This window comes from Chrysochloris asiatica, unplaced genomic scaffold (genome assembly GCF_000296735.1).
Source record: "Chrysochloris asiatica unplaced genomic scaffold, ChrAsi1.0 scaffold00049, whole genome shotgun sequence".
Taxonomy (NCBI): Eukaryota; Metazoa; Chordata; class Mammalia; order Afrosoricida; family Chrysochloridae; genus Chrysochloris; species Chrysochloris asiatica.
Genome location: NW_006408567.1, coordinates 15,317,005 through 15,335,639, shown reverse-complemented (window position 1 = coordinate 15,335,639; position 18,635 = coordinate 15,317,005). Strand labels below are relative to the sequence as shown.

Here is an 18,635-nt window from a genome sequence, read left to right as displayed (position 1 = left end):
AAAAAAAAAAAAAAAAAGGATACCAGCACACACATACAAAAAAGATACCCCACAACACAACCTCTAACAAAGGATCTGATATATAGCTAGGATGTATTATCTGGAAGGCTGCCCTGAGTGACTTGGAAGTTCTGGGCACCGAACCATATTATAAAAATATACAGGAACTAAAACTCTTCACAATGTTCCTGGGCAGTGAAGGTAAGATGAAATAGCACTCACTAGCTTCCATGAGCCACAGATAAAAAACTACATGGTCTTTTATCTGTGTCTCATGGAAAGGAGCTTTTTACAAAAATGGGCATGTACAGAGACCATCTGCACATCACTGTCAGACCCCAAAACTAAAGAGGCTCTTTCCAAACTTGTAATAGTTGACAGACAAAAAGTAGGTGACAAGGGATAGGGTGGTCATCAGGGAAATGTATAGACTCTTGTTGTTGTTGTTAAGTGCCGTCAAGTCGGTTCCGACCCATAGCGACCCTGTATAGGGTTTCCAAGGAGCAACTGGTGAGCTTGAACCACCGACCTTGTAGTTCAAACGGCTTTGCAATCTGGCGCATTAGCCCACAGCGTCACACCAGGGCTCCGTATAGACTCTTAGAGCTGTAAAAGTAGAAGAGATCTTGGAGCTTTGTAAAAGGCCACAAGAGTTCACCAGATCACCACTCCCAGACCCCATTCTACACATTCTACCCGAACATTCATTCTCAAACACCACAGCATGAGGGCTCTGCTTTAAAAGACAGTGCTTTGACAGGATAGGGAATAGATATATCATAGTTCAGATGCTGGTGAGGGCAACACACAATAAGGGAGAGGGAATGGAAAAACTAGGTAGACAGGGTAACATTGAGGCAGGTTTGCATGGGCTAAATGGGACAGAGATAAATAGTGGTGCATGCTCAACCTTGGAATAACAGGGCTCTCTGATACAGGGATCGAAGCATAGTCTGAAGAGGGGAAATAATATTAAGATGCTTGACTGTCTTACGAACACTGGTTTCTTTTGCCTACTATTGTAAAATAGACACTTGATTGGGATAGAAAGGAATGTTGGGAAACATGATTACAGAAAGCTTGCAAGCCCATCTTCAGCTTATAACTGATTGGAATGCCTAAAATGGGTTCTAGAACTTGCCCAGTGAAATAGGCTTCCTGCGGAGCCTTTATAGTATATGGGACCTTAGGAAGAATCCTGAGCCCCATCCAGAACCTTCTGAGGTGGGACATTCCCACTTGAAAGGACAAACAGACCAGCCTGGAACAGCCAGAGCAACAGAAGATACTTCTTGAAAGAAAGATCAGCAGAAAAAGTCCAAAACAAAAATGGCAGTCTGAATGGCTACTACAAGAACAAACAAGTTGTTCGCCGGAGCCATCAAAGCAACCAATCAAGTCCCTTCAGGACAAACCCCCCTCCAAGACTGAAACTTAAAGGGAACACATGAGCAGGCATATAAGCTTGCTTGTGACCACGATGGTCTCCTGGTGAGTGGAAGCGGGGGAAAGGCAGCAATGAAGTTCAACCAAAGTCTATAGACTCCCGTTGACCTGGAGCTGAAAGAGAGAAGAGGAAAGGCTGGCTGGTCTGAAGTGTGGTGAGACCTGGGGACACCTGAACCCATGGAAAAGGATATAGCCACAGAGGGCTAGAGCTGAGATTGAAGCATCCATCTGATATGAAGTGAGGGGAGATGCACAAGAACACCCACAGTTTCAGATAGTACCCATTTGACATAGCCTTGATGGCTTGATAATCAGAACTCGACCAAAGGAAGATAAAAATACCCACAATTTTTGATAAATGAGAAGAATGTAAATCACTGCAGTTTGAAGAACTTGACCTCTATTTGTATGTAGTAACTCAAAATACCAATTTTTATAAAGGAAACAGGGGTAAATTGCCACAATTTGATGAACCGAACCTGACCTATACTTATGGAGGTTGTTGTTGTTATGTGCCGTGGAGTCGGTGCCGACTCATAGCGACCCTGTACAGGGTTTCTGAGGCTGTAAATCTTAACGGGAGCAGAAAGCCTCATCTTTCTCCCGCGGAGCAGCTGGTAGTTTCGAACTGCTGACCTTGCAGTTCGCAGCCCGATTCGTAACCACTACACTACCAGAGCTCCTTATACTTATGGAGGTAGTAACTCTAAATACCAACAGAGAGGGAAGGAGTCTTCACATCAAGTATCAATGCTATCCCCACTGTACACAGGGTAGATATGGATGGGCAACTTAGACATTGGTTACCTAACATGAGGGGGCCATAAAAGCATGAAGTGACTGGATTACAAATTTTCAAGAGGGAGTTTAGTTTAAGAGTGTGCAGGCAAAAAAAAAGAAAGTATTTTCTTGATAAAAGAAACATTCTATGGGATGGCAGGAAATTCAATATATAACAAGAAGGAGGTTGGCAGAGGAAAGATGAAGGTAGTGGAAGACACAGAGAGGAATGCAAGAATTAAAGTGGTAGAGGTAAATGCAGTTAACTAAGGGTACATGGAGGGGATTGCAATCATTGTAATGAAGTAGTATATGATCTACTGAATGTGTGTCTGCTTTGTAAACCTTCACTCAATTCACAATAAAAAGTTAAAATATAATAATCCTAAAAAAAAAGATGGTGCTTTGTTATTCCATGATATACCTTCAGAAGCTGAACCATGTACCCGTAGCCAAGATCAAACGTTTCCCTGCTATTCATGTCACCTGCTGCGAAGATTATAATGAACTTTACCCAAATAACTTGGTCTTTGTCTTGGTTCCTGAGAGATATCCTCAAAAACCTTGGAATTTCCCGTGATTGAAATATCTTGGATTTGACTTCCAGACCACAGCTACGTTTATGTTAGAGAGATGCAGGCCCGGTCAGAAAACCCAACGACATGATAGCAGCCAACCTCAAGGAGGGAGTAAGAGGGTGCATAATTCAATCAGTTGTATAATGAGGTCCCATGACCTACCTCCTAGTTGGTGGCGAACATCGGTGCAAGGGGGTTGGATAGAGTGTGCTTTGGGAAATGGGAACTCCATGTTGGGATCTCTCACAGATTGCTTCCTCTGTGTCTTTCCATTTGCATTCTTTTTGCTATACTAGAACTGCAACTCTGAGTTCTGTGAGTCTTTCTAGCAATTATGGAACCCAAGCGAGTAGTGACATCCAGGAGGTCAGAAGTGAGTGTGCATGGGGTGGGGGGTGGCCTGGGAATCCCTGAGCTTATAGTTGGTATCCTGAGGGAGTGCAAGGAAGCCCTAACTTTATAGCCAGCAGTCAGAAGTGAGGGGAGACTAGGGACTGCCAAGCTTGTAGCTGGCCATCTGAGGTCTTAGGCAGATCTGACAGATAGGAGGGCTGTGCTCTTTACCTCGCACAGAGTGGTTAGGGTCAGAGGAGGATGTGCTACATGCAGCTGGTGTCAGAGAAGTGGGATTTGATATTTTCCTCTCAGCAGCCACCTGTTGGTGGTAGTGGTGGTAGTGGTGGTGATTATATGCTGTGGAGTCGGTTCCGAATCACAGCAACCCTGGATAGGACTTTCGAGGCTGTACATATTTATGGGAGCAGAAAGCCTCATCTTTCTTCCACGGAACAGCTGGTAGTTTCGAACTGCTGACCGTGAGATTAGCAGTCCGATTCATAACCACTATGCTACCAGAGCTCCTTAGCCACCTGGTAGAGTACTGAATAAACACAACAATTAAAGGCGGTTTTCTCTGAACCTGAAGACAAGGAGATTTAATTCATAATAGTCAACCTCATGTCCTGGTGTGGCGCTGCAGGTTAATGCTCTGGACTGCAAGATCAGTTTGAACTGCAAGGTCAGCAGTTTAAGTTCACCAGTCACTCCTTGGAAACCCTATACGGGGTCGCTATGAGTCAGAACCAACTGGATGGCGCCTAACAACAAACAACAATCTAAAAGTGGTATATCCATACAATGGAACATTATTCAGTCCTAAAACCCAATGAAGTACCAACAAGTTACAACTTGGATGAACTTTAAAAACATCATGCTAGTGAAAGAAGTCAAATACCAAAGGCAATTATTAGGCAAATCCAAAGAGACTGAAAACAGACAGAAGTTGCCAGGAATTGAGAGGCAGGAGCAAAGGGGAGTACAATGTTTTGGGGTAAATTAAAGTTGTAAGCCACACTGGTACAGTGGTTGGATTGATACGGGATCAGACTCTCAGATACACTGTTAAAACAAAAATTATCCTATTCATGGGCATGAGGTGCATAGGTCTGAATGAACCTGCATCTCATAGAAACAAGTAATTACTAACACATTAAGACTTGCTCCCTCCTGGTATCTGGGAGCCCACATATTATATAACTAGCCTCAATACTAAGGAGCTCTGGTAGCGTAGTGGTTACGAATTGGGCTGCGAACCTTAAAGTCAGCAGTTTAAAACTAATAGCCGCTCTGTGGGAGAAAGATGAGGCTTTCTGCTCCCGTAAAGATTTACAGCCTTGGAAACCATGTACAGGGTCACTATGGGTCAGAACCAACTCGACAGGATGTAACAACAACCTCAATACTAAAAGGCTTATTCAGGACTAGGTAGCCAGAGAGATTCTGCTAAAAGATAAAGCAGAAGTTACTTCCTGCAAAACCCTGGGGTGGCTCCCCTCCCCTCAGAACAAAATGCTATGACCTATCCCTGGCTACTCACTTCCTCTCTCTTTCTCTCACATGCTCTGTCCATTCCAGCCACACCCACTGCCTGGGAGGTGCTCACCCCGGGTGCCTTGTGGCCAGTCGCTGCTCAAATGTCACATATCAGAGATGGCTATCTAAAACAGCACCCCTGTCCAACTCAGTGGAGGACTGCATGTTGCTACAATGATGAGCAGGTTTCAGCAGAACTTCCAAACTAAGAAGAACTAGGAAGAAAGGCTTGGTGATCATCTTCTGAAAAGCACCCAATAAAAATTCTACGGATCATAACAGTTGGATCCACAACTGATCATGGGGATGGGGCAGGACTAGGCAGTATTTTGTCCTGTTGTGCATGAAGCCTCCTTGAGTCAGGGCCAACTAGATGGCAGCTAGGAACAATAGCCAATACAATTCTGCATAAGGGATTTAAGTTAGTGAGGAGATCTAGTTAGAAACATAGATCGTGTGTATGGATTTAAACTTTGATACCTCCTGTGGGTTGAAGAGGAATGAATGAAAGAGACAGAACCACCTGACACCATTTGTTGCCATGCCAACCCTGACCTGGTTGATGGATCGGTATCTGTAGAGAGCAATTTAATGCTAGCAAGGAAGGTGACACTGGGGTGCCTGATGCAAACTGCAAGGATGAAAGGGTCACACACAGATGGCTATCCATGTATTTACGGGACAAGTGGATTTTAACTGCTGTGGTTTCTGTCTTGTTTTGTTAATTTAAGATGGAAATTGTAGCTTTTTCTCCCCTCACCCTTCACCTAGACCTCTTCCCCACTCCCTCTTTTTATTGTGTAAAACTATACCTAACAAAACTTTTGCCAGTTCAACAATTTCTGCATGTATAATGCAGGGACAATGAATATTATATATTCATCACAGAGTACAACCATCAACACTACCCTTCTACAAATTATTCCAGCACTATTAACAGAAACTCAGTGTCCCCAACAGTAACTCCTCTTCTCCCCCTCCCTACATCCCTGGTAGCAACTTTGGTTTTTATATCTTTACGTAGCCTAGATAGTTCATGTAAGTGGAACCACACAATATTTATCCTTTTGCAACTGAATGCTTCACTCAGCATGTGTTTTCGAGGTTCATTCAGGCTGTGGCATGCATCAGGACTTCAATCCTCTTTTGCTTATCCATTCATCTGTTGATGTGCAATTCAGTTCTTTCCACCTTTTTGTGCTCTAATGGGCAGTGAACACTGGTATAAATGTATCTGTTTCTGTTTTCAAACTTCTTGGTTATACATCAAGAATTGGGATAGCTGGGTCACATGATAACGCTAGACTTAACTATATGAGGAACTGCCAGACTGTCGTGTACAGTGACTGAAAATAGCTTTCTATTACTAGCACGGCTCACAACGTAACGGGGTCATTCCTCTCATGGTCTTTCCCACATCATCACCGTAGAAAGTATATACTGTCCAGCACAAGTTGCACCCAAGGTTCATGCATTTCAAATGTTCATCCAGGAACTAAGACATTGTCTGTGCATGACTGGCAGTGTTTTGCAGCACCCACAACATAAAGTCACAGTCATGGACCACTGGAACACAGCAGGAAGAAGGGGCAAGAGTCTCTGCCTTTATAGAGAGGGTTAGCTGTGCTATGAATTAACAAATCAACTGTCTATATTTCTGTTTTCTAATCTAAAAAAGTGTTGAAGAGCAAAGACATCAGCTTGAGGATTAAGGTGTGCCTGACTCAAGCCATGGTATTTTCAATAACCTCATATGCATGTGAAAGCTGGACAGTGAATAAGGAAGACCATAGAAGAATTGATGCCTTTGAGTTATGGTGTTGGAGGAGAATATTGAAAGTGCCATGGGCTGCCAAAAGAACCAATAGATCTGTGTTGGAAGAAATGCAGCCAGAGTGCTCCTTGGAGGCCAGGATGGCCAAACTTCATCTCTCATACTTCAGACATATTGTCCAGAAGGGACCAGTCACTGGAGAAGGGTATTGTGTTTGGTAAGGTGGAGAGTCAGAGAAAAAGAGGAAGACTTACCAGCGAGATGGACTGGCAAAGTGGCAGCATCAATGGGCTCAAGTGTGGCAACAATTGTGAGGTTGGCCCAGGACCAGGCAGTGTTTCGTACTGTTGTATATAGGGTTGCTATGAGTCAGTACCAACTCAATGGCACCTAACAACAACAATCTAAAAAAGGGAATGTGGTGGCAGTGTATCCTGCCTGCTCCAAATCCCTCTAAAAAAGGGAATGTGGTAGGATAAGCACTGGACTGCAAACACAAGGTTAATGGTTGTAACCCACCAGCCACTTTGCCAGAAAAAGATGAGGCTTTCTGCTCCTCAAAAGATTTACCTTAGAAACCCTACACAGGGTTGCTATGAGTCAGAACCGACTTGACAGAACTTAACAACAATAAAAAAAAAAAAAAAGGGTATTAGTAACAACTAAGATTGTTGCATGCTGTAGGATAAGCACTGAACCACAAGGTCAGTTTGAACTACAAGACTGGCAGTTAAAACTTTACCAGCCGCTCCTTGAAAACTCTATACAGGGTTGCTATGAGTCAGAACAGACTCAATGGCACTTAACAAGATTGTTTGGGTGGGTCCTAGTGTGGTGCTGCAGGATAAACACTGGACTGCTTAACTGCACAGTCAACAGTTCAAACCTACCAGCAGCTCCTCGGAAACCCTATACAGAGTTGCTATGAGTCAGAACTGACCCAACAACAACCATGATTGTTTTGATGATATAAAAATGCTTAAAACTATGCCACTATTTAAATATTAGCTAAAAGCAACATGGAATCCTTGGGTGGTGCATACCCACATGGTTAAGCGCATAACCACTAGCCAAAAGGTTGGCAGTCTGACCACCTGCTTCTGTAAGGTCACAGCCTGGAAAACCCTATGGAGCAGTTCTACTCTGCACACATGGAGTTGCTATGAGTCAGAACAGCAACTAGCAACAACAAAATAAACTTTGTGGATTCAGCAGATGAGGTTGCATTTTTGTCTCATTTTAAGTGTATAGAACATAGGAAGATTAAGTAACATCCTCAAGGTCAGAGAAAGTGGTAGATCTAGAATTCATACCAGGCACTCTTAAACACTACACTCTGCTATTGCCATTTCTGCTGATAATGTTGTACCACACCTTATTTATCACATGGATCCTAATCCCAAACATTCAAATTAACTATTCAGTGCTCCTCTTTATGCAAAAAGCAATGGCAAGTCAGGAATTTATTGTTCAAAACATAGCTTCTTGAGTACATAATAGAGCAAGTTAACATTCATCCAATCCATCCCTCCTCCAAATTTCATTCTATGCAAGAAAGAGTCCTACTCAAAATGTTCATCTCTACTCGTGGCCTCCAGTGTATCCTGCCTGCTCCAAATCCCTCAGCAGCCATACTAGAACCTCAGTTTTAAAGGCACTATGAGATCTTATCTACTCCTTTTCTAAATTCCACTTCATTGTCTTTGCCCTCCCTCTTCCCTGCTTGCTCAGTCTCACTGGCCTCCTCTGGGTCTCAGACACACCAGAACCTGTGCACTTGGCCAAATGGCATCATTCTACCATGGAGTAGCTGTGGGGTTTGAACTGCCAGCCTTGCAGTTAGCCATTCAGTGGCTTATTCTATAGCACCACCAGTGCTAGGGAGATGCAAATCAAAAGCATATTGAGATAGCACTTGATACCTACTAGAATGGCTATAATTAAGAAAAAAAAAAAAACAATACATGTCAGCAAGTGTGGAGAAAGTGTGACACTCATACATTGCTGGTGGGGAAGCGGAATGGATGGTATGGCCAACACAAAAAAACAGTTGGGTGGTTCTTCAAAAAGTTGGACACAGAATATGGCCCCCAGCAATCTCAATCCTAGGTTGTAGTTAAGTGCCGTCAGGTTGGTTCTTGCTCTTAGTGTTTCTGAAGCTGAAAATCTTTGCAGGAATAAAAAGTTTCATGTTTCCCTCTTGGACTAGCTGGTGGGTTCAAATTGCTGACCTTATGGTTTACAGTCCAGTGCTTATCACACTGAGCCAACATGCTCCCATAAGAACTGAAAGCAATAATGCAAACAGAAGCTTGTATATAAATGTTCATTGTAGCACTGTTCACAACAGTCAAAAAGTAGAAATCTAAATGTCTAACAACAGATGAATGGTTAAACAAAATGTAGTATACACATAAAGTAGTACTCAACCATGAAGAGAAATTAGTTCCTGATATATGCTATAACATGAATGAACCTTGAAAATGGTCACAAAAGGATAACTAGTGTAAGATCCCAGAGCCCTGGTAATGTTGTAGGTCATACATTGGGCTGTTAACTGCAAGGGTCAGTGGTTCCAACTTACCAGCTACTTTCCAGAAAAAAGATGAGGCTTTCTGCTTCTGCAAAGACTTACAGCCTTGGAAACCATTTAAAGGGTTTCTAGAAGCCAGAACCAAATCAATGGCACACAGCAACAGCAGTGTACAATACCACTAAAATAAGCAAATGTATTGTTGTTGTTGTTGTGTTAAGTGCCGTTGAGTCAGTTCCTGTATAGGGTTTCCAAGCTTAAGCTTGAACTGCCAACCTTGCGGTTCGAACAGACCTTATAATCCAGTGCATTAACCCACAGCAACAAACCAGGACTCCAGGCATATGTATGTTGTTGTTATGTGCTGTGGCGTCGGTTCCAACTCATAGTGACCTTGTACAGGGTTTCCGAGGCTGTAAATCTTTACAGGAGTAGAAAGCCTCATCTTTCTCCCATGGAACAGCTGGTAGTTTCAAACTGCTGTCCCTGAGGTTTGTAGCCCGATTCATAACCACTACGCTACCAGAGCTCCTTAGGCAAATGTATAGAGACTAAATTTTGTGTCAGTGGTGCTGGAATTTGGAAAAAGATAGTGGTGAGGTTATACAACATGTATTCAATGTCATTCAAATGTACATGTCAAAAAAATGCTGAATTGGCAAATGTCTGTGTTATATATTTCTACCACAATAAAACAATTTTTAGAAATGGGCCAAGGATCTGAAAAGCTGTTTCTCCGAAGAAGATATACAAGTGGGCAATAAGTGCACGAAAATACTCTTAACACAACCGTCCAGAAAATACAAATCAAACTATAATGAAACATCACTTTTCACCCATTAGGATGGCGGTTATCAAAAAAGGAAAGCAGTAAGTGTTGACAAGGATATGATAAAATCAAAACTCTTACATAATGCTGGTGGAAAAAAACAAAATGGTGCAGTCACTGTGGAGAACAGTTTGGTGATTCTGCAAAAAGCAGAGCACAGAACTATCACAGACAACCAATTCTACTCCTGGGCACCAAGGGAATTCAAAAAATTCGTGAGATTAACATACATGACAACACTACCTAGAAGTCAATCCAGATATAGAAGCATTTAAAGTAAAACAAAGCTACAAGACTGAAAATAGAGAACCAGAAATAATCAATTTACAATGAAGTCAACTACAAAGCAAAAAGAGACAAGAGGGTAGATACAGAACTTCCAAATGGCAAGGAAATCAAGTAAATTTCGAGGTAAAACAGACTGTTTTAAACAGGGGGAAGAATTAATAAATTACAGGGTAACTTCAAAGAAAATGAATACACCTTCACATCAAAATTTTTTTAAAAAGAGGAAAATCAGAGATATAGTAAACATGAACACAACAGAAATGAAAATGAAAAGAAAACTCAAACAAAACGAACTATATGGAACAAAGAAATCAGCAGCACCTCTAATTACACTGAATGTAATTGGATTAAATGCACCAGTCAAGAGACAGAAAGAGCAGAATGAAAAAAACAGAATCTTCCAATATGCTGTCTATAAGAGACACATCAAAGAGACGGAAACAGCCTAAGTGCCCATCAGCATAATGGAATACTACACAATGCTGAAAAATAACAATAAATCCGCAAACCACCTCACAACATGGATGAATGTGGAAGACATTATGCTGAGTGAAATTAGTCGATCACTAAAGGACAAAACCTTTCATGAGACCAATGTTGTAAAAAGAGTTTTTAAAAAAGGTTTTCTTGCTGAGGACTCTGGACTCATGGAAAGAGAGGGACTGGGTGCTGGTGGCCAGGAGGCAGGCTTGTAAAATGTGCCCTTTAGTTGTTTAAATTATTATATATTCCCGAGTATTTCTGTGTACATGTCCCTTCCCCTCCAAAAAACAAACCAAAACAGAGAATGGAAGATACTGTTGAATGATGATGCACGGAGGAGACTGTAATCATTGCAATGAAACAACAGTGTAAAGCCGATGTTCTTCCATATAAACCATCACTCAGTTCACAATAAAAACATAATAATAACAACAAAAAAAGGTCTTCTTGAAATAATCTATGATGGCTACAGGGGGAGGAAAAATTATTCACAGGCTAGAGGGTAGACATGTTGACATGGGTAACAGGGCACGCAGTATACAAAAAAAGGGAGGTTAGGAGAAGAAAGATGAAGGTAACGAGAGACAGAATGAGGAGTGCAACAGTCAAAGTCAATAGAGGTAAATACTGCAACTGTTGGTACATGGAGAGTATTGTAATCATTGTAATGAAGCAAAATATATGATTTGTTGAATGTAAAACTGATGATGTGCTCTGTAAACCTTCACTCAATTCACAACAAATTTTTTTTTAATGTTGAAATATGCTTTGTTATATATATATAAAACACATATGTATATTACATGTAAGTAAGTAAAAAGTATTGCTATAAAATCATAGAAACCTTAGCAAAAGAAAAAATCAAAACTTGAAGCCATTATTTCTTGATACATCCCCAATCAAGTGATGTCTTCCTTTCCATCTTTCCATCCCTTCCCCAAAGAATTCTGCGCTTTTCTATTTACACTATGCTAAAGTGGCAGTTTTAAGGAGCTCTGGTAAAGTAGGGCTGCTAACCGCAAGGTCAGCAGTTTGAAACTACCAGCTGCTCCGCATAAGAAAAACAAGGCTTTCTGCTCCCATAAAGATTTACAGCCTTGAAAACTTATGCAGGGTCGCAAGTCAGAACTGACTCCTCGGCGTATCACCACCAACAACAACTTGGCAGTTTTGGCGTCCTTGAAAGATTCAAAGCATGTTCCTTTTCTTTAAATTTTGGGAACAAAAAGAAATCTGAAAGGGTAACATCAGGGTGCAAGGGTGAATGGGGTATGAAATTCTCATACGACAGCCACTGCTATCCTTAAAGAATGAACAGGTACGTTGTCATGATGAGAAAAAAAAAACTCCTTGACACAATTTCCCTGGTCTTTTTCTCATCAATGGAGCTTTCAATTTTCTGAAACCTTTTTCATGACTGTCTTGTGACCTTCGAGAAAATCTATCAAGATTACCCTTTTGGAATCCCAAAACAACTGCCATAACCTTCTAGGCTGACCTCTCTGCCTTAAATTGAACTGAACTAGCAGAACCCCTTGAAAGCCATTGTTTTAACTGGACCTTTTTTCAAAGGAACCCTAATAAGACTAAGAAAGTGTATTGCTGAGGAAACTTGTCTACAGCTATCTAATGATTACAGAGACATGTTTAAATAAGTTATGTTTGGAATAAACCATGCATGTGTAATTGAAACCCTAGTAGCAAGAGTTTGACTTACCCCCGTGTGTGTGTATGTGTTCTGCTAGCTATATAAATAACATATTATATATTACATAGTAGGATCAGCACTGAACTGCTAACTGCAAGGTGGGGCGGTTCAAACCCACCAGCTGCTCCTTGGAAACCCTATACAGGGTCACTATGATTTAGAACCAACTTGACAGCACTCAACAACAAGTGTGTTATATAGCATATACCCATTTATAGAACTGTATTCTACAGTGGCTGCACCAGTTCACATTTCTACCAGCAATGGATGAGGATTTTGAGTTCGTCACACCCTCACCGACCCTCATTTTCCATATATCTAAATACATATATATGAGGTGGCTTCAAAACCCCTCATATACATATGTGTGTATATCATGAAAAACATGCTATTTCATCATACACACACATATGCCATGCATACATACACACAAAGCTCCATTTATAGGAAGAATCAAGGGCATATAAATCTATAGAAAGAAAGCAGATTCGTGGTTGTCAGGGCTAGACAGAAGGGGAAATGGGTGGTGTTTAATGACTGGGGTTTCCTTTTGGAGTGATGAACAGGCTCTGGAAATAGGTAGTGGTGATAGTTGTACAACCCTGTGAATGTACTAGGAACCACTGAATTGTACACTGTAACAAAGCTAAACTGGTGACTTCTATGCCGTGTCACTTACTTTGGACATGTTCTCAGGAGGAACTAGTCCCCAGACAAGAATAGCATGCTTAGTAGAGAGTGAAAAGGAGGGAGACCCTCAATGAGATGGACTGACATAATGGCTGCATTAGGCTCAAACAGAACAGCAACTGTGCACCTGGGCAGCACTGCTCATAAGGTCACTATGAATCGGCGTTAATTAGATAGCACATAACAACATGTTATGCAAGTTTCACCTCAATTAAAAAAAAAGAAGAAACTATACCTCCCCCACAAAGCTGTATGCTGCTTTTATACTTTACGAGAGCTAAGTTCTAAAAGTTTGACACCCAGAATTTGGGACATACCACAATCCCATTCTAACCCTTCCCTTCCCACCTAAAAAACTAACCTGCTTTCATTCAAGTCAGTGAAAACTATTCTCAGCTTGAGAATACCTGCATTTGACTTGCATAAGCAAGAATCCTCAAACTCTTATTTTCAGTTTTAGAGGAAGTCCTTGGAATTCTAAATGGTTCCTCCCAGTCAGAAGCCTGCCGTGACATTTACATGTTGTAAAGACACCTGGCAACAGACTGAGCAGCTTCCCAGTGACTACCTGCAATAACCACCTGCCTCCACTGAGCCTGACAACCATCTGGCAGTGCTGATAACTGCCTTCTGGCGGTTGCTGCAGGACTGCTGCTGGGCATTGCACAGGGGCAGGCCGCTGTGGCCTCCACCCATCCTTCTTCCTCATAGGGATGAATGGAGAAATGTCTTCCCGACAGGGAGGTTGATGACAGACCCCAGTGCCTCTGACCTGGGAACCGTAATATGCAGAGAAAAACTGCATATCTCTCAACTCCCACATGGTGCTCTGGCTTCAAAGCCAAGTATCACGTGAGGCACCCGGGCCAGCCTCATCAAGCCCAGGGTATCTTCCATCTACACACCAGACTGGTAATCTGAATGCTTGAGAATTACTGTTTTGTGATTACTTCTGGGCAGGATAGAAAATACAGTGATCTCATTGAGAAGTAACTTTGAATAACCAAAAAGTCCAGGATCCACAAGAGAAAAGAATCTAAGATCAAACCAACATTTGGCTAGAGTTTTGGTCTTCCTAGATCTGATCTTTTTATCCTTGCCCACACACTCATACTGTTTTGGTAATTTCAATATTTACCTCATCCTTTATGCTTCTAGAAGATGATAATCAATGGCAAAATGGTCAGAAAGTAGACCAAAGGAGAAAAGGCACTCAAAATCCTAGGCAGTACATTAAATAAGCAAACAAAAAAGCCCCTGGGTGGTGTAAAGGGTTAATACACTCATCTGCCAAGTGAAATGTTGGAGGTTCAAGTCCACTCAGAGGCTCCTCAGAAGAAAGGTCTGGTGATCTACTTCCAAAAAACCAGTCATTAAAAACCCCATGGAGCACAGTTCTACCCTGACACACGCAGGGTCACAATGAGTTGAATCAACTCCCTAGCAACTGCTTACTTTACATAAAAAACAGTTTAATCTATAGCTAACAGATTCAATTGTTTAAAGGGTTATATGCTTAGCCATAAATATTGAGGGGGGAAATTTCAGTTATCCTACTAACCCCATTATAATTTTAGACTCAGAGGTTGAAAAAAAAAGAAAGCTGGAAGGATGTATGTACATGGATAAATTAAGGGGATGACTATGGGTGACAGAATTATGGATAACTTTTTCTTATCTGTGTTTTATAATTGCTAGAATCAGCACGAGGTCCTTGCGACAACAAAAAGACAACTGTGCCCCTACCTTTGTGCCATCCAGATAACATACACCCCGCATACCTTATTGAGCTTGCCAAGGGAAGAGATGAGATCCGCCCACTCACTTGAAGACTCGAAATTTCTTAAAGCCTTCTCAATCACGGAGGAGTAATTCCTGTATCTGTAGTCATTGAATAGTTCTTGCTCTTCTGGATCCATCTTACATTCTTGCTGCAGAGGAAAGATCTAAAAGCTAACCAGAAAATAAACAGATGAGTAAACCATTCAAGGAGATAAAGTGTTCCCAACCCAGAGCCATACAAGTCAAGTTTCCACAAACACTCCTGTCCACAACCTCATTAGACAATCCAGTTCAAATATTTAGCGAGACTTCTGGGCTAGGCATAGTGGCAGATAAAAGGATAAACATTTCTTGCTCTCAAGGGATCTGAGAGAGATACCACAACAGAGAAGAGGGAAGCAACAAAGCTGGGATTCCATTGGATTGACAAGATTAATCACAAGCGTGAAACTCCAAAACTGCTAGCTACTTAGCAATTCTGAATGTGAATGGTTCCTCCCATCTTTCCACATTATAAAACCCAAGAAAAGCAGGCCTCTAGGTCTTTATGCTCTGAACAAGAAGTGTGGGTGGTGTACAGCTTAAGCACTTGGCTGCTGATTGGAAGATCTGGTGATCTGCTCCAGTAAACATTACAGGCTGGAAAGCCCTAGGGGGCAGTTCTACTCTGCCCTACAGGGTTGATATGAGTGAGAATCAATTTGATGACACACAACAGTCTACTGTAGTTAAGTGCCATCAAGTTGGTTCTGACCCATAACGACCCTGTATAGGGTTCCCAAGGAGCAGCTGGCGAGTTTGAACCACCAACCTTGCAGTTCAAACCAACCTTGTAGTCCAGTGCTTATCCTAACAGCACCACAAATGCCTACTTATAATGCTTTTTTGAGCTTATTCCTTCATGAAAAAACAAAACCCTGTTCTGTGCTCTTCTGGTGCAATTTCGCTAAACAAAAAAATGTGAAGGCTATTCAAAGGCATTACCGCTCTGAAAACCTTGCACAAGCTACAGAAATGTTGACTCGTCCCCTTGATGTTTCACCAAATTCCATACTTCATCAACTTCTCAAAACCAATTCTTTGACGTTTTCATTTGCGTCTCCCCTTCCTTAGTCTTCACCTAATTAAGTTCTACAGAGTGTGGCAGACACCCACTCATAATTCCTTATCCCCAATAATAATAATAACCCTAACAAGCTGCTTTTGAGTCAGTTCCGATTCGAAATGACCCGGTGTGTGTCAGAGCAGAACTGTCTCACAGCATTTTCAATGGTTGTGGTTGCTCAGAAAAAAATTCCCAGGCTTTTCTTCTGAGATTCTGCTAGGCAGATTCAAACTGTTGTCAACCTTTTGCTTAACTGTATGCACCACCTAGAAACTCCTACTGGCAATGATAATAATAACAAAATGCAGCCCAGCCCTAAGGTTGTTCACAGGATTCCTGGTGGTACTGTGGTTACACACTTGACAGCTAACGGAAAGGTTAGTGGTTCAAACCCACAAAGCCACTCTGTGGGACAAAGATATGGCATTCTGCTTTCATAAAAATTACAGCCTTTAGTCTATGAAAACAATGTTCTATATCCTACTTTGGTGAGTAGCAACTGGGGTCTTGAAAACTTGGGAGCTGTCAACTAAGATACAAGTATTGGTTACTTCCTATATGAAGCAAAGAAGAATGAAGAAAACCAAAGTCTCGAAGAAACAATTATTCCAGGGGATTAATGGACCATGCTGGAGGCCAGAAGAAGGAGACAGCATCACTACTGACCTACTCTGATCAGAACCGCAATAGAAGGTTCTGGACAGAGTGAGATACAAATGTAGAACAAAAGTCAAAATCATAAAAAAGCAGACTTACTGGTCTGATAGAGAGAGACTGGTGGAATCCCCAAGACTGTGGCCCTTAGACACCCTTCAAACCTGGAACTGGACCTGCTCCTGGAGAGCACCATACAGTCAAACAATAGACAAGACTATAAAGTGGACACCTTACATATAAATACCTGTGAAGAGCATGTTCCTCAGAACAATCAACCCTATGGGGCCATAATGGAAACATGTGCCCAAAACAGAGTTTGGATCAGGAAGGAGCAGGAAAGATGGGCAAATGTGTACCGGGGACCCCCAGAAGAAGTGGGTAGAGGGGATTGTAACTCATGTCACAAAACATTATGTGTGTAAATTGTTGAATGGGAAAGGAATTTGTTCTGTAAACTTTCATACAAACCACAAGAAAATGTCCCCCCACCCCCCCCAAAAAAAAGAGATTACAGTCTTGGAAACCCTATAGGGACAATTCTAAGCTGTCTTATAGGGTTGTTGGGAGTCAGAATGGAGGCAGCAAAAGGTTTAATGTTCAGGGCAGCCATGTGTGGAGCTCAAACTACAGTTCCTAGCCTCCCCTGTAGCTTATTTGCCAAGTGACAGTTCTGGGCAATGAGATGCCAGTAGATGGGATTCCAGAAAAGCTGAAAGAAGGCAGACGCCTCTGTAGTGGCTAGGTACCATCACATTGGTTCTGACTCACAGCAACCCTGAATACAACAGAAGCACTGTCCAGTCCAGCACCACCCTCACAATCATTGCTGTGTTGCTGCAGTCACTCTGTCAACCTATCTCTTTAAGGTTCCTCCTCTTTTTTGCCGACCTTCTTCTTTATCAAGCACAATGGCCTTCTCCGGAGACTGGTCCCTCCTGATAACATGTCCAAAGTACATGAGACAAAGTCTTGCCATCCTCACTTCTTAGAAGCATTCTGGCTGTACTGCTTCCCCTTTTTTTTCGCCTTTTACCCTTCCCCTTGTTTCTGCCTGGAACAAAGATGATGCCACATCTTGTAGTCACAAGGAAACATGCATGAAGTCAGAAGTCACTCACTAAGAATGGGAGAGTGGAAAGTGAAGCAACTGAGGATGGCATTATGCCAACTCTGGATGCTCTACTTCTGGACTGCATATATGTTCCACACATCAGGCGAATTCCTCACCATTTAATACAGTCTTCTCTTGTTCATCAACACAATCCTGACTGATACAGGAGGCTAGATGATGTATCTTACTGAAATTGCTGGAAGTCTCAAAGGAAACAGAAATACAAAGCTAAGTAATGATTGACTATGGCTGAGCATGCTGCAGTTTCCTAACTGACCATGCTGCTTGTAGTCAAACAAATAAAAGCCAACTGTGGCAGAGTGAGGGATCCTGGTGTGGTGGTGTGCGTTAATGTGCTGCACTGCAAGGTCATTTGAACTGCACCATTGGCAGTTCAGGCTCACCAGCCGCTCCTAGGTAATCCGATACAGGGTGGCTATGGGTTGGAATAGACTCAACAGCACTTAACAACAACATAGCACACTGATAGATACCCTGGTAGTGTAGTGGATTATAAGCTGGGCTGCTAACTGCAAGGTCAGCAGTTCGACTCTACCAGTCAGTCCATGGGAGAAAGATGAGGCTTTCTGCTCCTGTAAAGATTTACAGCCTCAGAAACCCTACACAGGGCTGCTGTGAGTCGAAACTAACTCAGTGGCATACAACCATCACCACGGCAGACTGAAGAGAACCCTCGTGGTGCAAAAGTTAAGTGCGTGGCTGCTAACTGAAAGGCTGGCTATGGGAACCCACCCAGTGGTTTAACAGGACTCCACTAATGAGAACAGCATTAAAATGGAATGAAATACTGATACATGCCATCACATGAAGAGCCCTTTAAACTATTATGCTTAAGCTAAGGACTCTAGATTCACAGAAAGAGAAAGACTGAGTGCTGGCGGCCAGGAGGCAGGCTTGCAGAATGTGCCCTTTGGTTGTTTAAATGATTATATATTCCTGGGTGTTTTTGTTTACATCTTCATATAATCCAGCTTC

General features: G+C 42.1%; 1 protein-coding gene across 1 annotated transcript in view; it reads right to left on the bottom strand.

The window, feature by feature from the left end:
* DOPEY2 (dopey family member 2) overlaps window positions 1-14,903 on the bottom strand; it is a 170,156-nt gene extending 155,253 nt beyond the window's left edge. The window contains exon 1 of the mRNA XM_006862564.1: window positions 14,766-14,903. Coding sequence (XP_006862626.1) covers window positions 14,766-14,903 — 138 coding nt within the window. The remainder of the gene's footprint in view (window positions 1-14,765) is intronic.
* Between the last annotated feature and the right edge of the window lie 3,732 nt (window positions 14,904-18,635).